The sequence below is a fragment of the Trachymyrmex cornetzi genome, unplaced genomic scaffold (assembly GCF_001594075.2).
Source record: "Trachymyrmex cornetzi isolate Tcor2-1 unplaced genomic scaffold, Tcor1.1 scaffold587, whole genome shotgun sequence".
NCBI lineage: Eukaryota > Metazoa > Arthropoda > Insecta > Hymenoptera > Formicidae > Trachymyrmex > Trachymyrmex cornetzi.
Window position 1 is genome coordinate 27,856 of NW_017299900.1, and position 27,518 is coordinate 55,373.

At 32.3% G+C, this 27,518-nt stretch overlaps 1 protein-coding gene across 1 annotated transcript; it reads right to left on the minus strand.

Moving 5' to 3' along the window:
- Positions 1 to 1,554: 1,554 nt before the first annotated feature.
- LOC108766422 (major facilitator superfamily domain-containing protein 6) lies at positions 1,555 to 26,910 on the minus strand. The gene is made up of 10 exons (XM_018515705.1): positions 26,870 to 26,910; positions 26,703 to 26,809; positions 3,815 to 4,122; positions 3,172 to 3,514; positions 2,799 to 2,989; positions 2,587 to 2,723; positions 2,403 to 2,518; positions 2,033 to 2,278; positions 1,713 to 1,865; positions 1,555 to 1,625 (listed from the first exon to the last, which is right to left on the minus strand). The coding sequence occupies exons 1-10, from the start codon at positions 26,908 to 26,910 to the stop codon at positions 1,555 to 1,557; spliced, it is 1,713 nt and encodes a 570-aa protein (XP_018371207.1).
- Positions 26,911 to 27,518: the final 608 nt, after the last annotated feature.

The window sequence follows — 27,518 nt, forward strand, 5'->3', positions numbered from 1 at the left end:
TAGTCTGGCCTTGGCGTCCGTTTGAAATGGAGAGTTCTCTGTCGAATCCCGCCGCCTGCGAGGTGCGTTCAATCGTTCGCTTTCTCAACCACGAAGAAATTCGCCCCATTGAAGACGTTAAAAAACCTCAGAAGGGCAATCTCAAAAGCTCTTTGCTTGTTTTGGATTGCCCTTCTGAGGGGCGAACTCCTTCGTGATTGAGAAAGCGAACGACTGAACGCACCTCGCAGGCGGCGGCATTCGATAGCAAACTCTTCATTTCAAACGGACGCCAAGGCCAGACTAAAGCAGCTACCGATACGGCTCATCGCTCGTTGTGGAGGGGAGGGTCCCTGCTATATGCCACTGCTGCCAACTTTTGAGAAACAATTTCCGTGTCGCCGAAAAACAATAAAGGTCTTTAATTTTTTTGGACAATCTTCGTATAATTATATATAAAATTATGGATAATTGTGTATGAGCAACTTTTTTTATATTTTTCCAAACTTGTTTTTCTCTAAAACGAACAATGCGAAAATTATCTCTTTAATTATTTTTTATGTTTTCACATTACTATTATTATTTCTATTACACTAAAAAATAATTTCACAAAAGAAAGAAGGATATATGAACATGTATGGACATATTTCATATATGATTATACATATTTATAAATATTTATGTATAGTTATATATATTTATACATATTCATGCATGAAAAATTTGTTACCGGGTGTGTACTGGAAATTGTTTAAAGTTTTGTTTTAAGTCATGCATATCAAACGTGATAATCGCTACCTAAAGCCGTAATTATTTCAATTATCTACGTAAATAATGCATGTGTAAGTTTTACAAAGTCTCCTTGAGGACGCATATATGTAGTCTGATAGATATTTTTAGTTGCTAAATTGTATGAATTATGATGGAGAAGTTTGTAATTAAGCTTGATAAAATCGCGAATATATATATATATATATATATATATAATAATGATTTGCTTACCAAATGATTTTAAAATATTATTATAATAATAATTTCAGAGTATTCCAAAAAGTTGTGACTGCAGAATATATATAGTGACAATGATATTGAATAATTTTACATTTAAAGCAATATCATCAATGAAAGTAAAATAACGATGTACACTCCATTTTTTATTAGTTTAATGTGTTTGCATAATTTATTCCTTATTCACATATTCAATACATATAAGACATTAATTATGATGATATCAATAAAACAGCAAGCAATCTAACTCATTGTTATCAATTATTATTACGCTTATGAAGTTGTAATAAAATATTTATAATGTTAATTTAATGTTTATCTTATTATTTATTAAAATCATCAAACTATAATAATCACATTTTAATAAAAGCGTATATAATTCTTAAAAAAGCTACTATTAAAAGTTGATAATAAAAAAATCTAAATTTAATGTTATATTATTCTTCTAAATACGTTAATATATAATACACAAATTATTTTTTATCCATTTTTTCTTGATATATAAGATAAAAATGTTTAACAATATTTTTTCTTATAATTTATAGAGAAGACTTAAAAAAATTTGTATCAAATGTCTGCTATATTACGGTGTTTCTGTGCATCGTCAAGTTCCCTCCATTTAATATTATTTCGTGTGTCTACAATAAAAAAAATCTTTTATTCTCCAACATATGTTAATAAGGTATGTTATATGTTATAAAATATTACATTATTTAATTCTGTACCTGTTTTATGCTGAAACTGCTTAAAGTAAAAAATGTGAAAAACAAAATATGTTAACGCAGAAAATGCTGCAAATACTGAAATTATTCTTAGAGTCATTATACCTCCAAATTTTTTAAACAAGATACCACCTATCAAACTGCCAACAGAGAATCCTGGTAACATTTTATACCAATAATAACAACAATAATAATAATTAATGACAAAACATATGTATATATACATATATTATTCTTACAAATTATTTATATATTTAGTTTCTTGTAGATAAAATAATACCTGATGAATATAAGTACATATAGTACTGTGTAAGAAATCTTACCTAAACCTTCATTCACGCCTTGAACAAGTCCTTGAACAGTACTTGAAGCACCAGTAGGTGTTATTACGTTCCCGTACGATATTATTGCTGTAAAACTAAGTGCATACGATGGTCCCTGCATGAAAAATTCTGTAAGAAGAACCCACCACAGCGTTGGCGCTAAAGATATTAAGCCCAACCGAAGTGCGTAACATATGAAACAGACTGTAAAGGTATAACCGTAACCAAGCTTCTTTAATATTTTGCCTGAAAAATAAAATTATTTCAATATTATATTTATTAAAAGAAAACAATTGAAAAAAATTTTAGTTCTACAATAAACATCGTGTATTTATGAAATTGTAATATAAAAATAATTAATGTGTGTTACCAGATAAAAAGAAGAATATTACTTCACCACTGAAAGCCTGTGCCGCTAAAATCAAACCTTCTATCAATTTAATTCTGTCCGTATAACCAATCGCAATAGAGAGGTCTTCTACATACCTATAAAATTAAGCTACACTATATACAAGCAAAAATCTAATATCACCGATCAAGATATAAAAGTTTACCACAACAAAAAATTACGCATGATACTATTAAGGATGCCGAAAAATCCAGAAAAACACAAAAATATAACAATAGATTTTGATTTCAAAAGTGTAATCACATCCTTCAATATGGTTGTCGATTGTGATTGAAATGGCAGCTGCAATAAAAATCTATGATGAGACATAAGAACAAAACTATTGATTATTTTTTTATTTTAAATACATAAAATTACCTTCAGTTTTATACAACAAATAAAATCGATGCAAGTAAATATGATCACAAGAAGCATTGATGGTATATAATTTTTGTAGACTTTGTCGTGCGAAAAGAAGTCTATCATATATCCAGATAAACATACAACAATACCATAACCCACTGCACCCCATAATCGCTGCTTCCCGTATTTCAACCGTTTATCTTGTCCTGAGAAGGGAAACATTATTATAAAAATAATATTGTTTTATATACAATACTATTGTATATAAAATGATTGATTGTTTTATAGTATTGTTTTATATTACTACATAAAGAAATATTGCGAAAGTTTGATTTGTATGGTTCAATTTTGAGAATTAGTTCTAAAAATGTTTATAAAAGTCACGTACCTAATATGACAAAACAAAATGCATCGCTTATACTGAAAAAAACAAAACTACCAGTTTCGCCAATACACATTAAGATAACAAAACTCCAAAAAGTTGCAGATGTGTACAAACATTGATCATCTTTGAAATTGTCACAGATAACGTTACAATTATAACTGTTCGTTAGATTTTCTTGACACAATGATATCTGATTTATATTTAATAAGCATGTAGTATCTGGTGAAATGGTTGCTTTGTTTTGGTCTGCACGAAAAGACAATTGCGTGGAAAAATTCGTATTCTCACATATCCAATAACACATAGTATCTTTCGTACCATTACACAATGCAATTCCTGACGCATGCTTTAATAAAAAACAAATTACAAACGCATATTTTTATAAAACACTAATAATTATAAAGATGTAATTGATTTCGTACTTTAGAACGTTTAAAAAAATTTTAAAGTTACACATATTTACAATATATTAAAAATTTTATGTATAATATGTTTTATAAACCTTAACACTTAAAAATTTTTTGATTATATAAAATAATATAAAAATGAATGCTTAAGATAAAGTTCAAATAATTCTTTATCAAATAGTGTCATAAAATTTTTATAAAATTTATCAAAAAATTACGGAATATAGATAAAAACTTACGGATTTCATATTGCAACGCGGTAAAGTTTCACAAGACACATTTTGAAAGTAATGTTCTGATAAAATTGGACCCGGCAATGGTGATAAAAAGAGTATTATAATGTAACAGATATTTGTTATGGCAAGCAATGTTAGAAAGATCACTTTTCTCCAAGTTTGAAAATAATCCATGATGAAACCAAATATTGGTTTTACTATTAGAAGTAATATAGGAAATATCGCGTTGATGCTACCTATAATTAACGGTGAAATACCCAGTTGCTTTCCGTAAACTGGCAGAAATGGATAAACAGGGGCCCCACCTAAAATAAGAAGAATAATAATTAAATTTATTAACTTAATAATGTAATTTTTAACTGATGAAAATTTATTTTTAATATCTTTTTATTGTAATGCGTATGTGTTTAATTTGTTAGCTAAAGTATATATTTATGGTATAAATGTTTTTATATTGGACATAATACTAAATCATTTGTTTTTTAAAACAAATTAAATGGCTGTGAGTCAAAGCTAGATGTTTAAGGTATTTCTCTGGCTCCAATCGCGCTAGAAAATTAATCGCGTACAACCTACGAATATACTTTACCGTGCGTGCTCTCTAAAAAGAGAAACTTGAGGCGATGCACACACACACGCATAAATGTCCTGTCTTTATGCACGAACACTAATCTGCATTGAAGACAGTTGAAATGTAGCAACAGCATGTCCCTGTCTCGCCACTCAGCGTGCGAGAAGGAGAATTCCATCAAATTACAAATTTAAACTACTCTAATTAAGAAACGGCATCGCTAGGGGAGTCTCTCCATTTCTATTATGAAATTCCTATAATATTTCTACATTACATATTTATTTTTTTTTTAATTTGTAGAAAATTTTCGTCGCAAAGTATTAAAACGTTACTTCGACAAGGCTTGATATAGGAATTTAGGTATTAAAAGCTGAAACTTCGAAGATGAATATTTCCATTTCAGCATCGCTAGGATTTTTTAATCATATATAGATAAAATTATTTTAAACATAATGTCCAAATTTTAAACAAATCTGTAGAAACTCAATTTCTCGGGGAAATACCTTAATACTAAAATTAATAAACGATTAATAAAATTCATGCATAATAATGAACGCCTATATCAGGTCATTATCAATGTTAAACAAAATGATAATTATTGCAAGCCGTATATAATATAAAAGTCAAACGGTAATTATAGATATTTAAACGTCAGTAAAGATGTAAATTTAAAACAGTACTAAAACGCTCTTACTGGCTGCGTTCGAAAATAGGTTTGTTCGAAAATTGGTTGGTGTTGGGAAAGAAGATGAAATTAGCAGTACTGGAAATTACCAACGCAGCGTTTCGTTTCTCCCGCTGGAAGACCAAAGTAATAAAATATATCGATTTCAAATAATTTCCTTCTTTGAAATCAATGTATTTTATGCACCATTACTTTGGTTTCCCAGCGGGAGGAACAAAACGCAGCATTGGTAATTTCCAATACTGCCAATTTTATCTTCTTTCCCAACACCAACCAAACCTAACGCAGCCACTGATTCATCATTACAATTATGCTCGCATAAAAATGTCAAACGCTAGGCCAGTATAAATGTAGCAAACACAAAGTTACATGTAACATACCCATTAGTTGTAATTTCCCACTCAACAATACAACTGTAATGTAACACGTGTGTATACGTGTTATATTATAACACACGTGTTATATTATAACACACGTGTTATATTACAATTGTATTGTTGAGTGGGAAATTACAACTAACGGGTACGTTACATGTAACTTTGTGTTTACTGGGAATGGTCTTCAAAAACGTAAAGACCAATTATACCGTAACAGTAATGTGCAGACTACAGTCACTTTGCTGTTAAAATGTAAAAATGTAGACGAACAAAACAAATTTATAATTAACGTAACTGATCGGAAAACTGAAATGTAATAATATAATGCGTATCAATCAAAAATAGTTATTCAGTTACTATGTACATAAATTAAACAAGAACAAATTAAAAAGAACTAAGAAGTTAACAATACCTCAAACAAGAATCTACATAAATGTTACATTGTGATGTACAAATAGTTACTCGATTTACGAAAAAATTTTTCTTAGAAAACTACTTTATTAATTAAATTTTTAAAACATTTGTCGATCATTTTGTCGTTAATAATAATTAAATAAAATGGGCTAAAAAGGTAAAACAGTAAAAAAGTAAGTAGAGGAAAGAAAAATAACAGTTAGAGATGTTTAATGCTAAAATTAAACAACAATAAAAATGTGGAAGAAAAAGGAAGAAGGATGTTAAGAAGTAGGTGATAAGTTAATAACTGTAGGATTGTAGAAAGGTATGTATCAGAAAAAGATCACGACTTTGTTTATTCAATCTATGCTATTTTTTTTTATGTAGATACATATCGTTTCAAATATTAATTTCTTAATTAAGAAGATTCAAGCATCCGAAAAACCATTAACATTATTCCAATTAAAATCGTAGTTATAAGTAATATGGCGATTCAAAATAATTAATGATAATCTTGTTTTTATTTTAGGTTCGAAAGATGTTTAGAGACTCTAGATTAGAATTATCTTTTAATTTGACAGCCTTTATCCTTTATGTAGCATTACAATCATGACAAAATATACTTATATTTTGTATATCACATAACGTGACGCCAAGATCTAAATAGTTTTTTTACCACGTCTAATGTATTTATTTCCCTGATAGCAAAATGTTAGCAATTTAGGGTCAAATTGGTAGCAAACTCGATCAGATTTTGACTACAAAACCATAGTCATTTGTGTCCACATTTGGCTATTGATTTGTCGACAAATTTTGCTGACAGGCTATGCCAGCAGATTGGTGGCAGAAACCGAGCAGAGTCTGCTCGAATTAGGTTCTCAATCTGCTCTCAATCTGCTGTCAGGTTATGCAAGATTTTGCTCGGTCCCTGTTATCAATCTGCTAGCATAGTATGTTTAGCAGGCTTTGTTATACTTCTAACAACAATTTGCCGACAATGTCAGATACAAAGTCTGTGTACATAATTTGTTGTCTTTCTGCAATCAAAAATTGGTAGCAAGCTCTGCTCAAAATCTATCTCAGCAGGCTTGCTAAATAGCAGAGTTTAAAGTATTAAGAATGAAAAATAAACTGTTTTTAAATTAATTTTAGACGCAATAAAAAAAAGACTCCAAGATGATTTTATAACATATAAAGTCCGATCTACAATTGCGTAAACGTAGTTGTAGTTGTAAGAATTGACCAATCACGCTTGAATACGAGAAGAATATCCGACTGTAATTGTTACAACTACGATCACTTACAACTACGTTTACGCAATTATAGATCAGGCTTTAAGCGAAGTTTTAACCTGCTATTTCCGGTTGTAAAGCGTATAGTAAAAGTCAACTAAAATCTTTCACGAATGCGACTGCGTAAAACGTAAAGCCTATTCTACAATTGCGTAAGCGTAGTTGTAAGTGCTTTAGTTGTAAAAATTCACCAATCACAGCTGAATATGAAAAGAATATTTGACTATGATTGGTCAATTCTTACAACTACAACTATTTACAACTACGCTAACGCAATTGTAGAATAGGCTTAAAACCCATTCTACAATTGCGTAAGTGTAGTTGTAAATAGTTGTAGTGTAAGAATTTATCAATCACTGTCGAATATGAGAAGAATATTCAACTGTGACTGGTCAATTCTTACAACTACAATCACTTACAACTACGCTTACGTAATTGTAGAATAGGCTTTAGAATGAATCAATCAGAGTGCTGCTGTCACGTCTACATCGTTATCGTCCTTTCTGTCCCGATGTATGGAAATGACAACAAAGTGTCCTTTTCGTCTTTTAATATGTTTGTTCAGAATTGGAGCGTCAATTCGTGCGGTCGTCGAGATTGCTCGAGAAACTTCTTCGTTTCGAATCGTTGTTGATTCGACTTTCGAGCAATGTTGACGTCGCGAGCGAGTATTTGTGTACCGATGACGACGAGAGTCTTTAGACGCAGAAAAAAGGCCTTCGTCGTACTTGTTGTGTTACCCTCTGATTCGTCGCTCGTTACTGAGCCGATGTTATCGGCGAATCGCTCACCAAATCGAAGTCGCGAGCCGTTCAAGTTCGCGCGACGAAAAGTCAGTACGAATCTGGAGAGCGACGGGTCGAGAGGGATCCGTCGACGCGTCCGTGCGAACCCGGCGCACAAATAAAATAGTCTTAATTGTCGTTAACGGGGGAACCTGATCGAAGGTTCCCGCCGCCTGCAACAATGTTCATTTGATGATATATTATTTGACGAGTTTATTATATTGTACGAATATATATTATATTACGAGTATGGAACACGGAGAAAGTGTTGTGAACAATGCTCAATTTGAAGATGAAAGTTCATTGAATCTTTACTCGATTGTAGGTTAATATGTTGCACAACATTTACTGCTACTACTACTTTCATAACTTTACGTCTACATTTACGCAATTGTAGATCGGGCTTAGGCACGTATAAAAGTCGATTGTTAACTCTAGATTGAGAGTTACGTTCAGTTTCATTATTAATTTTATGATAATGATATTTCATCTTGTATGATTTTTTAAAAAAATAAGAGGAAACGGATAACAAAATTATTCCATAATCTATGAATGGTTTCCTTCAATTTTTTTTAATGCAACATGAAAATAAAAGTAATATTCTGTCCACGCACGCACGCACGCACGCATTCAGCTAAACACAATACCTCTCTTAGGCGTCGTCTACAATACACGGAGTAAGAAGTAAGAGTAAGAAATTGACCAATCACAGTCGAATGTGAGAAGAATAATCGACTGTGATTGGTCAATTTCTTACGCTTACTTTTTACTCCGTGTATTGTAGACAACGCCTTATAATACGCTATATGCTGCGAGTGGAAAGGACCCCGCACAAAATCATAGGACTTTGGCCCTCGGTGAAATTAGCTGAAATTTTAGTATGTTATAGTTCTTGACTCACTGATCAAAAGTGTCCATAGGTACAAATCCTGAAAATGACTAGTTTTTTTTGTTGTAGCCATTTAAAGTTTTATTTTACTAATGCCTCAAAATCAGGTTTCTATAATAAATCAAGAGATTTTAAATAACAATATGCCAACCACTCTCATCACCTTCACTCCCAATCTCATCTCCACTCCACTCCCACTTCACCCCCATCCCCATTCCCACACACATACGCCCGCGCTCACGCGCGCACGTGTGTGTTTGTGTATGCATCAATGGTACATTTATGATTTTAGTTTTTCGTCCGTTCTCAGAATTATTTGGAATGAACGACGAGGACGTGACAGGCGTTTCATTCCTTTAGGTTACTTGATTTTCGTGAGTCCTCTTGCCGCATATGAATGTAAACAAAGCGAAGAGGAAAAGAATTTTCTATCCTATGTTGCTATCGCACTTTAGAGAGCACCCGATATTTTTTGGAGCTTCACATGCCGAAATAAACATTCGGGTCGTGATAATCAAGTACTTCGCACATGTAAGGTAAATAGACTCACACATTTCAAATGATACGCGTGAGAGAAATCGTAAAAATCTAACAAAATCTAAGTACATAGTAAAAATGCGCGCGCGGACGTATGTGTATGGAAATAAGGGTGGGGATGGAGTGGGGGTGGGAGTGGGATTGGGAGTGAGGGTGGTGAGAGTTGATGGCGTATTGTTATCTAAAATCTTTTGATTTATTACAAAAACTTGTTTTTGAGGCATTAATAAAATAAAACTTTAAACGATTATAACAAAAAAACTAGTCATTTTCAAGCTTTGTGTCTATGGATACTTTTGATCAGTGAGTCAAGAACTATAACATACTAAAATTTCAGCCAATTTCACCAAGGGACAAAATTCTATGATTTTGTGCGGGATCATTTAAATACTTTTCCCCGAAAAAGTTTATTATATCAATAAAACTGTTCTTATCAATAATAATCGTCACATCAGAAAGGTTGAGCCTATTATTATTTCTAATTTCTGTTATAAATTATAAATTGTCGTGCATTGAGTTAAAATTTTTTTAAATGGTTAAAAAATTCAAGCTCGACTAAAAAAATGACGTCTATATGTATTTAAAATAGAATAGTAAATGATAAGAGGTGTGTTTCGGGTTACGTTTCGGGTTACGATGCATTATTTGTCTTTGTTGTCCGCCGAATAATAAAGAAAGATAACATGATATATCATGCGCTTCATACATAACTCGGAATGTACCCAAGGTAGTCATTCAATTGCAACCTCTTCCAAGTCTTATGTTAAGAATTATGTAGATATTTGCATGAGAAAGAGAGAGAGAGAGAGAGAGAGAGAGAGAGAGAGAGAAATATTGTATATATAACTTTTTAATTCTTTCTTAAATTTGTTTTCATTTGATTTTTATATGATTTGACTTAATAACTATTTTTAATATGACTAATACATATAACACCATAAATTTTAGTTTTCAGAATTATGCTAATTATAAGTTCGTCTTATTTGTTTACGTTTATACGCCCTACAAACAGTAAAGATAGAATGACCATAGTCTACACATTACTGTTAAGTATAATTGGCCTTAACGTTGATTAAGACCGTCTACTTTTATTGGCTTAGCGTTTTGATGTTTTTATGCAAGCGTAATAGTAATATGGTGCTTCAAATCGATAAAAGCGTTTCAATACTGTTTCAAATTTTACTTATTTAATTGTCATTTGACTTTAATAATACAATGATTAGAATCAATAAGAATACCATCTTAAAATTGACATTTTTAACTGCTGTTTAACTTTTACATTATATATGCTACTTACAATACTATCATTTTGTTTAACATTGATAATGATGTAGATAAAAATATTTATTATTTCATATAAATTTTATTGTCAGTTAATTTGGCCATTAAACATCTAGCATTGGCTTATAGCCCTTTAATTTGTTTAATTTACGAGTAATTTGATTTGGAATCTATTTGAGCCGTATATCATTACAATACACATTTCATTGTTATTTGCTTATAATTTGTCGTTATATTTAAACCAATCTTTCTATAAAATATTTTATAAAAGAATTGGAAAGAATATGGGCTTTAGGAATCAGGCGCATAAGACGTCGCGCAAATATAACACTTATGAAGCTTGAAACTTCGTTATTTTATAACAAACGTGCTTACATGTTTCGACTCATTTTTGAGCCTTCCTCAGAGCAAACACAAACTAACATATATAAAATAAAAGTTATCCTGTCATGGTGAGCTCCCCTACATCGAGAATTTCAATGCCAGAATTAAATAAAAAGAAAGAAAAGAAAAATGAAAAACAAGGGAAATATTAAAAATGTCGAATTAAAGAATATAGAAACTAATTTATCAAAAAACTTTAATAATATAATTAATTATCCCGAAAGTGTGTGTAGGGACGCTCACAACGATTACAAAGTACTGTATCGCAAACATTATCATGAATAATTCAAGAATCGGTTCCTGATATGTTAGCTAGTCGGTATCAGACACAGTGAATCATTTTTTAGTTATTAACTAGTACTAATGAAAATTGTAAAGTGATAAAAAATCTCGTCAGAAGGACTTATTACTGTGTACGAACGACACCGACTGACATCATCAACGTACCTATAATAAAGGGGCAACGTAAACTGAATCAAAGACAAAGCTCTACTCTCCAACTTACGCATAACTAGATCCGCGATGACGGGAGACAACGGGGAGTCCATAGGAGTCCCGTAATTCTGCTTATAAATAACACTATCAAACACAAAGAAAGTAGAATCTAAAATAAACTGAACTGCTTTGATGAATTCCTCCTTCAGTAAACAACAATCTCTAAAATGAATCGCCGATGGTCTTGGATACAGTCTATCGCATAGTCAATGGAAACGTTAGTGAAGAGACTGACAACATCCAGTGATATTAACTGAAATTCATCACTCAACCGCCTACCATCAAGTTCCTTAACGAGTTTAAAACTATTATCGATATGACTATCCGCCTTAGGAATTGTTTTAATGATAATACTATGAAGAAACACTGCTAATGAATATAAAGGTGCTATTTGTCGAAAAAACTATTATACGAAAGGGGCAGTCCTGCTTATGTATTTTCGGAAGTGCGTAGGCCCTCGGAAGTATCCCATCAATGCATAACAAACTTCTATATGTGGAATTAGATATATACTCTTTTTCCTTCCAACTATTTAGCTAATAAGGCACGTAAGCCCGTAACCATTCTCCTCGTCGGATCCCTTTCAACTACGTCATAAGTATTCACATCCTGAAGCATCTCATTTACCTTGGAAATATATATCTGTCTATTCAATGCTACCATCACATTCCCCTTATCCGCTCGAGTAAAAATAACCCTATCATTCATATCCTTTAAAAAAAACCCCAGTATCCTTCGCTAGCTGTGTCAAACTTCCATCCACCTCCGTACAATGTAGGGAACAAGAAGCTAAATTATTCAATATAGGAAGTAAATGATCCGAGATCGAAATCCGCTCATCAATAGGCAACTTATAAATATTACTTTCAATACACTTAATAAGATCGACCGTTAAATTTAATCTATTGTTAAAAGGTAAGGCAAAGTTATATCCGAATTGCAAAACGTTCTGTATATTAGAAGGTATGGAAACGGTTGACGGATTCACGAACCAACCATTCTTTTGTGAGGTAAATGAAGGAAAAGGAATCAGTGGAAGAAAGGGCTGAGGATCTATCTGCACTTCTCTAACTGTCTCGACATTTGGATTCTACACGTTAAGGTACAACGATAATTTCACACTACCCTCCAACACTTCATCCCTGCCATGATCAAAGTCAACAGCGGACACTGTCTTCTGATAAAAACCAATAAGCCTGATATCTTTAATATTATTATTAAATAATTCTTCCCTCTGTTTCGACAACAGCCACCAACACTTCGAATCAATTTTACTCCTTTCATGCAAGAAGAAAAGGTATGAAGATCTCCCCTGTTTATCAAAAAAGGCGTCGCAAATATGGATAGGAAGGCAACGGGAAATAGCACGTGCAAATCGGAAAAGCTGTACCCGAGTGGAATCTATTTTCCTATAAGTATCATTCAATTCTAACTTCAAGATATTCACAACACATTGATGTATAATATATTCAAATTTTTTAACTAAACTGTTCCCAAAAAATTCTAAATTAAACCTATGTATTCGATGCAAGTATGGTGGGACAATATTGTTTGCAATACAGTATCTTATGAATTTAGCGTGTAAAAGACTTTTAGTTAAACAAATACACAATTTAATCCATGACTTTAGTAATCTAACTGTTTCCGATCCAAAAACGGAACCAATAAATTGAAAAAAAGAAGAATATTGAGGTGAACGCATATTTACAGCCTGCGTATAATAAATTCGTATAACAAATCAAACTAACTAAGACTCCTTATAAATCAAAAAATTGGAAAGAATAAAAAGAAGAATTTCAGTTAATGTCACTGGATGTTGTTAGTCCCTTCACTAACGTTCCCATTGACTATGCGATGGAATGTAACCAAGACCATTGGTGATTTATTTCTAGAGATTGTTGTTTACCGAAGGAGGAAATCATCAAAGTGGTTCAGTTTATTTTAGATTCTACTTTCTTTGTTTTTGATAGTGTTATTTACAAGCAGAATTACGGGACTCTTATGGCCTCCCCGTTGTCTCCCGTCATCGCGGATTTAGTTATGCGTAAGTTGGAGAGTAGAGCTTTGTCTGATTCAGTTTCCGTTGACCCTTTACTATAGGTACGTTGATGATATATTAGGTGTTGAACTTAATTCCTGTCGTTTTTTCGTCTCCAAAATTGATTTGTTTCGAAGGGAAAATGAATGAATACCGTAATCAAAGTAATTTTCTCCATTTTCTACTACTTTTTCCCATCTCTCTGGCAACAGGGCAATCCCACGATGGTAGAACGCGTCTTTCGAGGCGATGCATCAATCCACCCATTTTTGGACTTCGTTGTGACTGGAGAAGTGTGTGTCCGTAAGTGCCTGTTGCATCGGAAGAGATAGTAATCCGGTGCCTCTGAAGTCTGAAGAGTACGCTGAATGCGGGAGAACTTCCCATTCAAGCTCTAGAAATGCCTGCTTCACGCTTCTCGCGACATGCGGTCGAGGGTTATCATGCAACAAAATAACTTTGCGTCGATTGTTAGCTACAGACGATCTTTTTTGCATAAATTCGTCATTCAATCGGTATAATTGCTGTTTGTAGCGATCAGCTGTAACGGTTTCATTTGGACCCAAAGGTTCGTAATACAGCACACCTTCCTGGTCTCACCAAACGCACAGCAAGGTTTTATGCCCGTGAATATTCCTTCCTCTTCGGCGTTGAAGCGGATGGTTGATTCACCCATGATTTTTTCCGCTTGGGATTATCAAAATAAATCCATTTTTCATCGCCAATCACGATGCGCCAGAAAACTCTTTTTTCTTTGCCTGGCAAGCAAAGAAGTCGCAATAGTCAAACGATTCGAAATGCCACTTTCTGATAACTCATGTAGTAGCCATCTCCCTTTCTTGTGGATCTTTCCCATGGCATACAAGCGTTTTGAGACGGCCTTTGGAATAACATTTAACTGTTTCGACAGTTTGACAACTCTCAAAGCGTTTGAGCTGGATTCTCATCAAGCGATTCTTGCAGTTCAACATCTTCAAATTTTTTCGGCTGTCCTGGACGTTCTTTGTCTCTCACATCAAAATCACCGTTTCGGAAGCGTTCAAACCAAGCTTTACATGTTCTTTCCGATGGAGCTTCATCACCATACACTTCGGATAATAAGCGACGCGCTTCAGCTGCGATTTTCTTGAGGTCAAAGTAGTGAAGAAGCACATGTCGAAAAAGCAGCTTATCGCGATTCATTTTCAATCGATTGGAAAATCTCTTCGGCGTCGAGAAATGTAACCTGTGAGGATTAAATCACTTTCAGCGATGTCTAAACTACAAAAGACATATGACTTCGTCGTCGAAACTCGCCAGCATTGGAGCCAGCACCCTCTAGTAGCGAGCGGCAGGAATTAAGTTCATCATCTAATAATAATGGCAGCGCCTGTTTCTTTGGTTAATTCCATTCTTAATGTTTTTAATACTCAGCATCCTAGGCTTCAGTTCACTATGGAAGTGGGGGGTGATAGATTGAATTTTTTGGATGTAACAGTGATTAGGGATAATGAGTTGATAGAGTTCGATTGGTACCGCAAGCCAACCTTTTCGGGTAGATATTTGAACTTTTATTCACAGCATCTGTTTTCTCAGAAAATAAGTACAATCGCGGAATTAGTTGATCGGGTGGTTTTGCTCTCGAATCCAAAATTCCACTTTGATAATTCGTGTTTCGTGATTAAAGTATTGTTAGAGAATGATTACCTTTGGGCTTTATATTTGAGAACATTAACAACCGTTTGAAGAACATTATTATGGCTAGTAATAGGAAGAATGTTGTTTGCGATAATGGCGTTAATGTAGTGCAGCCTTCGTGGTTCACTGTTCCTTTCGTTCGTGGTATTACTGAAAAGTTTAGTAATTGATTGAATAGCGAGCATATGAGGGTATCGTTTTATAGTGTTAATAAATTGAGTGAATTTATTAAGGTGCATAAGGACCCCTTACCTTGTGATAGGAAGTCGAAGGTTGTTTATAAAATTTGTAAGAGTTGCGATGCAAGTTATGTGGGACAGACGTGTAGACAACTGAAATCAAGAATCACAGAACATAAGAACCATATCCGATGGAACACGTCTGCTCGCAATGTTATAACGGAACATCGGTTGCAAGAAGGACATGATTTTGACTAGGACAACATTGCAATATTGGACGAGGAACCTCACTATAGAAAAAGATTGATTTCGGAGATGATATTCATCAGGAGACAAACGCATGGACTTAATCTGCAGACGGATATGGAGGGGGGGCTTCCGAAGGCCTACCTCCCGATTATAGATAAATTATAAAAGCTCGAGTTGTTGTCACGTCTTGTCAGTCGGTGTCGTTCGTACACAGTAATAAGTCCTTCTGACGAGATTTTTTATCACTTTACAATTTTCATTAGTACTAGCTAATAACTAAAAAGTGACTCACTGTGTCTGGTACCGAATAGCCAACATATCAGAAACCGGTTCTTGAATTATTCATGATAATGTTTGCGATACGGTACTTTGTAATCGTGGTTAGCGTCCCTATTTTCGGGATAATTAATTATATTATTAAAGTTTTTTGATGAATTAGTTTCTATATTCTTTAATTCGACATTTTTAATATTTCCCTTCTTTTTCATTTTCCTTTTCTTTCTTTTTATTTAATTCTATCATTGAAATTCACGATGTAGAGGAGCTCACCATGACAGGATAACTTTTACTTTATGTATGTTAGTTTGTGTTTGCTCTGAGGAAGGCTCAAAAATGAGTCGAAACATGTAAGCGCGTTTGTTAAATAAAGAAGTTTCAAGCTTTATAAATGTATTATTTGCGCGACGTCTTCTGCGCCTGACTCCTAAAGCTCGTATTCTTTCCAATTCTTTGATTTTTGAGGAGTCTTGGTTAGTTTGATTTGTTATACGGAAATATTTTATATACATATATCTTTTTCTTCCTTTTTTCCTTCCATTTCTCTCCAGTCCATTTCTCTTGTAGAGACATCTCATGATGATCTATTCTGCATATATCCACTGATAGGACTTACAATTTTTAATGTTAGATCCGAACGGTCTAACAGAAAAGATTGTAATGACAAAGATACTCTCAGTGGTTTGCTATTATACAGATGACGATTAAATAAAAGCGGATATGTGTATTCTGGTGTATTTAAACCCGGATCTTTGGGACAGAGAGCAGCCTTGCAATTCTCTATGCCATACAATGTATACGATTGCCACAAAGAAAAAAAAAAAGTATTGGACCTTGAATAAGTTCTCACTGATTTTTCGTGAAAAGTAATGCTTTATTTTTAAAAAGTTGTAAAAAACATGTCACTGAAAGTATTGTCCATCGCTAACCATTACTTTTTCCCATCTTTCTGGCAGCATTTGATTCCACGTCGGAAAAACGACACGCCTTTTAAGGCTATCCAAGAATCGACCCATTTTTTGACATCAACATAAAAATGAAAGTGCTGCTCAGCCAACCCATGTGTCATCGATCGGAACAGGTGATAATCGGAAGGGGCAATGTCTGGTGAATACAGCGGGTGGGATAGAACTTCCCATTTAAGCGTTTCCAAGTAGGTTTTCACCGGTTGTGCAACATGTGCGTTGTCATGCTGCAAAATCACTTTGTCGTGTCTCTGCTCGTATAGCGGCCGTTTTTTCTTCAATGCTCGGCTGAAACGCATCAATTGTAGTCGATAGTGACCTCCCATAATGGTTTCGTTCTGTTTGAGCTGCTTATAATAAATTACACTCAGCTGATTCCACCAAATGCAGAGCAGAAGCTTCGAACCATGGCTTTGCCGATGATGTTGGTGCATGACCGGGCTTACCCCACGATCTTCTACGCTTAGGGTTATCGTAGTGTATCCACTTTTCATGGCCAGTCACGATGCGATGCAAAAACCTTTTCCTTTTCTGCCGTTGAAGCAGCTGTTCACACGTGAAAAGACGCTATTCGACGTCTCTCGGCTTCAACTCGTACGGCACCCAATGTCCTTGCTTTTGAATCATTCCTAATAATTTCAAACGTTTCGAAACTGTTGTTTGATCAACTCCTAATGATTCTGCAATTTCAGCTAGCGTCTGACATGAGTCTTCATGCAGTAATGCCTCGAATTCTTCGTCTTCAAACTTTTTCGGTGCGCCAGAGCATTCTTTATCTTCAACATCAAAATCATTATTTTTGAAGCGTCTAAACCAATCTCTGCATGTTGTTTCCGACAGAGCATGGTCGCCGTAAGTCTCAACAAGAATTCTGTGTGCTTCAGCTGCAGATTTTTTTGAATAAAGTAGTGCACTAAAATTCCCCGCAAATACTCTTTTGTTGGCACGAAACTCGATATGTTTAACACTATGAAACAAAAAGTTGTTTACACTTCGGCGAAATGACATATACTGAATTTCAAGCTTGCTTATCATAGTTCCTTATCGATGTGTTCCCATCTTCAACTACACGCATGCAGTTCTGTTAACGCGATCTGTTGGAAAACAGCGAGAACTTATTGAAGGTCCCAATATATTATATATATATATATATATATATACACTGTTTGAAAAATTGTGTAAAATTTAACATAAATCGCATGTTCCAAACGGTCCACTCAAATTTTTGGATTAATTTAACACAAAATAAATATGTTAGAAGATTACACAAACATTATGTAAAAAAATAAATACAAAAAGATAATCTTGAAACGGTTTGTAAATCATAGAAACATATTTTTTTTAATTAAAGAATAAATACGTAGATGGAGGAGGAAATGCCAATGTAAACCGACACCAGTTCTTCGTGTCTAATCCAATGTATACATATATTAAAAATGTGAAATAGACGATTCAACCCTCGTATTGGATCCTCTTCAATGTATAATACAAAATTTAGAATCAATCCATGATGTTAATCAAACATATAAGTAAAACGCTCATTCTTCAAACATCTTTAAATTGTCTCTAATTAAAATCTTCAAATGTCGTCTGTTATATTTTACTGAATATACAAACATAACATGTTCAAAAAATTACACTACAATAAAAGATTCGTAATAGAATTAATAAATTGTTTTAGTTATAATTATTAAAACTTACATATCAATATGTTTAACGATGGTCTGTTATAATACGATGTGGATACAGAGAGAGATATCGTTACAATGAGAAAGTCAAACCGCTGTAAGAAGTATGAAAGAATAAAGAGAACATCCGATTAAATTAAATATAAACATAAATTATTGGAAATAAATATATAAACATTAACTATGGCCTATTTAAAACAATGAAACGTCAATCTTTAATGACTAAATTGTAATATTGTACAATGGGCTCAATAATTCTGCATAATTTTGTAGGTTTAAATATTATAAAGTATTAAAGGACTCTCTTATAAATTCAATAAAAATATATAATAAAGAAGGCAAATTAGAGTCAAATTTCATAAAAAGAGAAAAAGAAACGAACATGTATACAATTGTTAATAATAAAAAATAAAAAATACATACATACAAAAAACCAATTTAATTATTACATGTTTCGACTCTTGGATTGAGTCATCTTCAGATAAACCCTAATTTCTAACATTATAATTTGCGTCGTCATGTAAAGAACGTGGTTAAAGTTGTCCAATGCATATATTAATATTGTCGAGTGCTTCTCAGAGATCATGATTCACTTAGAAAGGATTAACAGATCAATTGTTCTGGATATCATGATGTTCTAATAAAGAAACCAAAACGTTTACAAATAAATAAAATATAAGATAAAAAAAAATTAATCAATCAATGTGCTAAATTGATTTATATAAGAATGAAAAAAAATATAAAATGTTAAATAAAAAATATAACATTAAAATAAGGCCATGTATAACGTTATCAATTTATATGAGAAAGAAATGAATAAATACATTAAAATCAATAGTGTAAGATTAAAATAAGAAACTGCATACCGTTATCAGCTTATTACATTACATAAAAACAAGTAGATACATCATCTCTAAAAAAGTCACTCACCATTATGATCACACTTAACATTTAATAGGAAGATATATCTAGTCAAGTTCATCGTAAAATCTTGTGAAAATTTGAGGTATTGTACCAGTCAGAAAATAACAATAGTAAATATTACATAAATTACCGTGGATTAAATTAAAAACGACAAAAGAAATATATATACGGCTTATTCCACGTACGCTGGAAGACAGTAGCGAGACAGATTATATTTTATAATCTCTATATATTTTAAATAATAAATGTAGACGTTTCGGTCTATATTAGACCTTTATCAATACAACGTAAAATTATCTGTTCATAATGATGCATCAAAAGTTATGACTAAATTACATTAATAGGTGCTTATCTTGATGTAGATAGAAATTATTTTAACGTAAACCGCTTGACTAAGCAAGTACACACACTGTTGAGTCGTTGGAAAGCCAATGAATATATTGAACCAGATATTTATAAAAAACTAAATGTAACGGATAGTAATGTGTCTAGATGTTATGGCATGCCCAAAATACATAAAATTGGTAATCCTTTAAGATTGATAATTAGTAGTATAAATAGCTCCCTATATAATTTGGCTTCTTTTCTAAAAAATATTATAGATAAAAGTTGTAAAAAACAGTTTGATTTTATAAAAAACAGTTTCGAATTGGTTAACAGATTAAATAGTAGAACTTTAGAATCCAATTATAAAATTTTATCGTTTGACATTATATCCATGTATACTAACATTCCAGAAAATTTAGTAATCAACAGTCTAAAGAATAGGTGGGTATATATTTCTGAGACCACTGATATTCCAATGAAAGAATTTATAACTGCCATTTCATTAATTATGAACTCTACGTATTTCGTATTTAACGATCAATTTTATAAGCAAATTTTTGGATTACCAATGGGCTCGCCTCTCTCTCCAGTTTTAGCAGATATTGTTGTACATGACTTAGAAAAGGAGATACTATCTGGTTTAAATATTCAAGTTCCTATATATTTTAGATATGTTGATGATATCTTAATAGCATTACCATTCGACGAAATTGATAATGTACTGAAATCTTTTAATAGCTACCACGATAGAATACAATTTTCTGTAGATAGAGGAACGGATGAGTCTGTTAATTTTCTTGACGTCATTGTCTCAAATAAAGATGGGTTTTTATCATTCAATAACTATAGAAAACCATTCAGTAAAACCCACGTATTCAGGTCGATTTTTAAATTATAATTCAAGTCATCCAATACAACACAAAATGGGTGTCATTGTTGGATTGTTTGATAGAATACTTTTTTTATCACATCCACAGTATCACAAGCAGAACATAGAAGAATTGGTTAACATATTACTGATTAATGGATATCCATTGAATAAAATATTTTCTACTATCAATTTACGAAATAAAAAACTTTCTGAAAGAAAAAATTTGTATATTAATGGTTTGCTTCAAGATAGCGTTAATAATAGTTACAACAATTACTTTACAATTCCATACATTCAGAATGTATCGGAGAAATTTAAAACTATTGCAAATACAATTAATTGTAAAATTTCTTACAAACCAATAAACAATTTAAAATCTATTATTACTCTTGGTAAAGACAAACTAAAGAAAATGGAGAATATGAATTTAGTTTATAAAATTCAGTGTTCTGATTGTGAAGCCTCATACGTCGGCCAGACAAAACGAAAAGTACACACTAGAATTAAAGAGCATCAGAGTGATTTCAAAAAACACGTTTTGTACGAACATCATTATCAACATAATCACAGTTTTAATTGGGATAATTTACAAATCCTGGATAGAGAAGGTTTCTATTACAGAAGATTAACTTCCGAAATGATACATATAAAGAAACAAATATGTGGACTCAATAAACAGACTGACACAGTTAAGTTTCCAGAATCATACGTTGCTCTTTTAAATTTGAAGAAGGTCAGGGATAATAACGACAGTTCGACTCAGATAAACACATGTGTTTAGAATCAGAATATAAATACTATGATATGTCACTTCGATATCAGTACGGGTAGTCGCTCGATGTATAAAGATCTCACAGAGTTATTATTAATTTGGATATAATCCGTTTGCGGTTGAATGTGTATTTAATAATTAATGAATCAATTTTGACGAAGGTATAACATTAATGACTGTCAAAACTGTTATAATTTAGATTGATAACATTTGAGTGTTTCTATTTTTTATTTTTTCCTGAATTGATAGTATCTGGCAATAATGTCGTTAAATGTGAATTCAAAGAGAAAGTGGATCCTGCAATTCTATCACTGGATAAGCATATTTTTCTCGCAAGGATATACGTCAATGTAACACAATTAACATCAATATGGAAATAATCAAGTATTGTACAACATGAAAGGAGAACAACATTTCATTGCGGTTTACGTTAAAATAATTTCTATCTACATCAAGATAAGCACCTATTAATGTAATTTAGTCATAACTTTTGATGCATCATTATGAACAGATAATTTTACGTTGTATTGATAAAGGTTTAATATAGACTGAAACGTCTACATTTATTATTTAAAATATATAGAGATTATAAAATATAATCTATCTCGCTACTGTCTTCCAGCGCACGTGGAATAAGCCGTATATATATTTTTTTGTCGTTAATAACAATAGTGTTAATCACAGTCAATATATTTAAACGTGATAATCGAAACTTCTAGAAACCAATTTTTTAAAAATATACGTTAACAAATAGACTGACTACCACCTTATCTGAGCGATAATCGATAGATTAACAATACACTAAATACGAACAATATCAGATTTTGTTTATAATTGATGTATATGCTTTATGAAGGCCTTCTGTGTCCGTTTGAAAATTAAGACTGTTTTTTTGTTTCTTGTTTAACATTTCAGAAATTAAGCATTTACTCGGCATTTATTGTAGCAAGGCTCTTTATCTAATATCTGGATGTTATTCCAGTCAAAATCATGTGTCGTTTGCAACTTATGTTCAGTGATTACAGAACGGGTAAATGTATTTCATCGAATATAATTACGATGTTCTATAATTCTGATTTTAAGTTGCCTACCCGTTTGTCCGACATACGTTGCATCACAATCGTTGCACATGATCTTGTATACGACATTGTTCATTGTAAGATCTGGTTTTGAATCCTTTTGTACCTTGATAAATATTTTTTTAATTTATTAGAACTATAAAACGCGCGAACGAGACTTTAATATCATCTCTGTTGAACTTGTTAAATCTGTCTGTTATCGATGGTACAAAAGGTACAATGAACCAAGATATCGCCTTTTCTGATTCCTCCTTTTCTTTACTGCAATTATGTGCCACTACCCCTCCACGCTGTATGCCCCGTAATCTATCATTTATTGTATCCAAAATAAATCTCAGGGGATAATCGTTTTCTATTAGTATGTTGATTATTAATATGAGATTTTTCCGATAAAATGTCGGATCCGATAAAAATAAATCTCTGTCAACCAAATTAAAAATTATCCCTCTTTTCTGTGAAACTGGGTGATTAGATAAGAAATTTAAAAACCTTCCTGAGAACGTCGGTTTTTGATACCAGTCAAACGACAGATGATCATCCTTAACCTTAATCGTTACATCGAGAAAATTTAATGAATATTCGCCCACTTCTAACGTGAATTGAAATCTTGGGTGAAAAGAATTGAAACAATCATGAAAAGTATTAATTTCGGAAGTAGACACTGCAGCATAGAGATCATATACATACCGATAGTAGAATAGAAATACGTTATTATAAGACGACAATGACATTTTTTCTAGTTTTTGCATAACTAAATCTGTAACAATCGGTGACAACGGAGAGCTCATGGGCTTTTTTTTTCATTTTCATATAAAATTTTTTCTCAAATTTTTTTTTCATTCTCATATAAATCAATTTAGCACATTGATTGATTAATTTTTTTTTATCTTATGGTTTATTTATTTGTAAACGTTTTGGTTTCTTTATTAGAATATCATGATATCCAGAACAATTGATCTATTAATTCTTTGTAAGTGGATCATGATCTCTGAGAAGCACTCGACAATATTAATATATGCATTAGACAACTTTAACCATGTTCTTTACATTACGACGCAAATTATAATGTTAGAAATTAAAGTTTATCTGAAGATGACTCAATCCAAGAGTCGAAACATGTAATAATTAAATTGGTTTTTTGTATGTATGTGTATTTTGTAATTTTTATTATTAACAATTGTATACACGTTCGTTTTTTTTCTCTTTTTATGAAATTTGACACTAATTTACCTTTTTTGTTATATATTTGTAGGTTTAATCCGTTTTTTTGCATATTAATAAATATTGGCTCAGAGATTAATCTCTTATTATAATTTCTTTCCTCGTCCAGAACCCTAACATTGTCCTAATCAAATTCATAGTTGTGCTTAATTTTATGTTCTGTAATGACGGACTGCAAAGTAGTATTCCTATTTTAATATGGTTTCGGTGTTCACTAATTCTTGTTTTCAATAATCTTTTTGTTTGCCCCCAGTAGCGTAGCGAGAAAAATGTTTCGGGAGGGGCTGTAGAAATTAGTTTTTTTAAATGTTCTTTTTTATACTCTAGTGACACATTTGGTAAGCATAAACAAAAGAAGTTTCGTTTCAAACAAAATAAATTCAATAGCAAAAAAGTTATGATAATTTATATACATGTCGTTGTAATGTCGCGTCAGACGTTTCGCTGACGCTGCATACGCACACAGCAAAAGAAATCTGTGAAATCTTGTTAAGATATCGTGCTGGGATATCGCAATATCTCAAAGATATTCAGTAGACATCTGGAAATATGGCAGATATCAATAGGATATACTAATGTCTGCACCAAAGAAGGACTAAGATATCTCAAGTTTAAGCGAAATATATTTTTACGTTATTCCTGAGATATCCGTGATTATTGTTGCTTATAGTAAAATCTAAAATCTTATCGTAGGTATATTATAAAGATATATTAGAGATAATTATAGTATCTAGTCGGGATATATTTAGGAGAATGTTTTTTATAATTATAATGATAGCTTAATTTACACCGATTATACAGACATATTACGTAATCCCGAAGGTTTCTGGCATGCTAAAACCAAATCCATTGCCCAAATTGCACCATTACGTCAGGTTTTTAAAATATTTTAACCTTAAAATTCCAAGAAGGCGTCCAATGTAGAACCAGCTTTATTTAGCTGTTCAGAAATGTACGTGTAAGCAAATCTTTAAATTATAAAACCTAATTATGCATACCTTAGAACATATATTACTGGAAGGAGCATAGACCCATAATCCTATTTTTTCGGTTGAAGCCGAGAAGATTGACAAGGAGATAGAATGTGCCTAGTCAGCAATGTGCATGCTCAAACCATTTGCACGTCTGCGGGGTGAAGAGAAAAGACGACAAGCATGCGCATTACAATCTAGGATCACGCATTCTATCTCCATCCTTATCAATCTTCTCTGCATTCTACCTCCATCCTTGTCAATCTTCTCGGCTTCAACTTTTCGAGCCTATGCTCCTTCCAGTAGTATATGTTTTAAGATGAATACCACCTGAAGAGATAATTTCTTTAATTATGCCTTTATATATGTACGTACATTATAATTACGTACTATTCCATAAGTTTTACATATAAAGAGACATCTTAGAAACGACTGGAAGATATCTTATCTGTTATATGTCTTCAGAATGTCTCTGAGATATATTGTACACATTTACTTCGTTCGGGGTAAGATATCTCCTGAATATCTTATACAGGAAGTGTATTCATGATATAGTCATTATAATATACTGATGACATCTTAAAGATATTGAGATATATTTCGTATATCCGCGATGATTTTAGTATATCCCATAGATCTCCATTGCTGTGTGGGTATAAATTGTCATAATTTGTTTACTATTACATTTAAAGATCTAAAACTTTCCAGAAAACTTCTTCAAATATTTAACAACTCGTACAATGTAGCATTAATGAAAATTTTTAATTCGAAAATTCTAACAAAATTTTAACGTTTGAAAAAGAATTCACTAAATTCGACAAAATATTATGAAAAATCCGCCATTTTGTTGTAAAGTGCTACGAAAATTTCGGAATAGCTCTACAAGTCGCAGAATATGTCAAAGATTATTGTGTAAAAATTTGAATAATAAATATTAATATTCGGCTGAGATTTCACGAGTTGAAATGCTGCCGTTCTCCTAATGCCACTTTCTGTGGTTGTATTAACAGCAACATTTTTCTTCCGTGTAATTTATCAAATTTTTGTTTACGTGCCAAATACAAAGGATAATCAACAAATATATTTTTAGTACATAATAAACGTTATTTTTGCTAACTAAATTAAATATGAGAACTATCCCAACAGGATTTAATTTCCTCTCTTAAAACAAATTGATATTTACGGCTCAACAATTTTTTACACATTCTTATGAAATTATTGAAATTATTCAGAATTTGGGGGGGCTGCAGCCCCCACAGCCCCTTCCCCTGGTTACGCCACTGTCTGCCCCACACATAGGATGCATCGCAATTTTGATAATTAATTTTATATGCTACATCGATGTGTGAGAAATTTGGTAGTTTGTCTTTCTGACCCTTAATGAATGAGCTCAATTCATTGATCCCAGTGTATGCTAAACGTATAAAACAATTATTTTTAAAAAACCTATGAAATTTTTCAGAGATAGAAGGAATGTAAGGGATGGATAAATATGTAATTTTATTATTCTGTTTGTGTGTTACTACTTTTGTGTTATTAAATTGTTTAAACTTTAATATTAATTTTTTTCTAATGTTTTCAAATATTAAATCCAAAGGGGTGATCCCGATTGACCACGTCTCGATTGGACACCACCAATCACAGCGACCGGTGCTTAGGAGCTTTGTAGTCTCAAGCGCTGTGAGTGGCTCGTGTCCAATTGAGCCGTGTCCAACTGGGTGCCACCCAAATCCAAAGGATATCCTAATGTATTTAAAATTTTTGATGGAATCTAGGATGCGACAATGAAAGTAAATTAAACTGTCAATTAAACTAATGTGATAGTACCTACTATATGGCATAAAGGTGACAAGAAAAAAAGTTTAAATAACACGCCGAAAATGTCGGTTTATGGTACAAATTAAAAATTAGACTGTTGCCCTCCTTTATTAGAGCCAAGTACAAAAAAATTTAATCTATTACCCCCCAACTCCACTGTAAACTTCAATCTGGGATGGAATTCACTAAACTCATTCACCAAATCATCAATATTCTGTTCCTGTATAGAAAGAGCGATATCATCCACATATCTATAATAAAAACCAAGTGTGAATTTCAGTTTATTAAAAGAAGTTTTCTCGAGTTCTCACATGGTTAAATCTGCTGCTAAAGGAGATAATGGGGAATCCATGGGTACTCCAAATGATTGTTTGTAAATTTTGTTGTTGAAACTAAAAAACGTAGAACTGAGCACTAACCTTACAGCCCTAATGAATTCAGTCTTAAGTAATCTTATGTTATCCTGTATATTCAACGGTTTTTAATACATTTACTAATCAAATCCAGCGGGACATTAGTGAATAAAGAGATAACGTCAAGCGAAACAAGGGCCGAGTCATCCGATAAATGTAATTGTGATAAGTCTTTGACTAATTGAAAACTATTTTTAACGTATCCCATTGATTTCTCAAAACACAAATCCAAAATTTTGTATAAAAAAATTACTAAATTATGTAAAGGACTTCGTATAGACGAAACAATGATGCGTAATAGATTGCCAACCTCGTGTATTTTTAGCAATCCATATGCCCTTGGTAATATAGCATTAGTAGAATTAAGGAAATTGTACGTACAATCAGTCACAAATTCATGCTGTTTCCAAGTTTTTAACATGGATTTTAAATCCTTCCAAATATTATTAATTGGGTTACGTGTTGTTATTACAATAGTATATGTATTTGTGTCAAATAATAAAACTTCCATTTTATCAATAGTCAGGTTTGTCCATAGTGATAACTA

What these genes read in the sequence shown, in the direction of transcription:
- LOC108766422 (XM_018515705.1), bottom strand. Translation starts at nt 26,910, where the DNA reads ATGGATTCCCCATTATCTCCTTTAGCAGCAGATTTAACCAT. An exon ending in TTTGTTGTATAAAACTGAAG is followed by an intron (nt 2,724 to 2,798) that starts GTAATTTTATGT and finishes TTTTTATTGCAG; the next exon opens with CTGCCATTTCAATCACAATC. An exon ending in ATGCGTAATTTTTTGTTGTG is followed by an intron (nt 2,519 to 2,586) that starts GTAAACTTTTAT and finishes TTAATTTTATAG; the next exon opens with GTATGTAGAAGACCTCTCTA.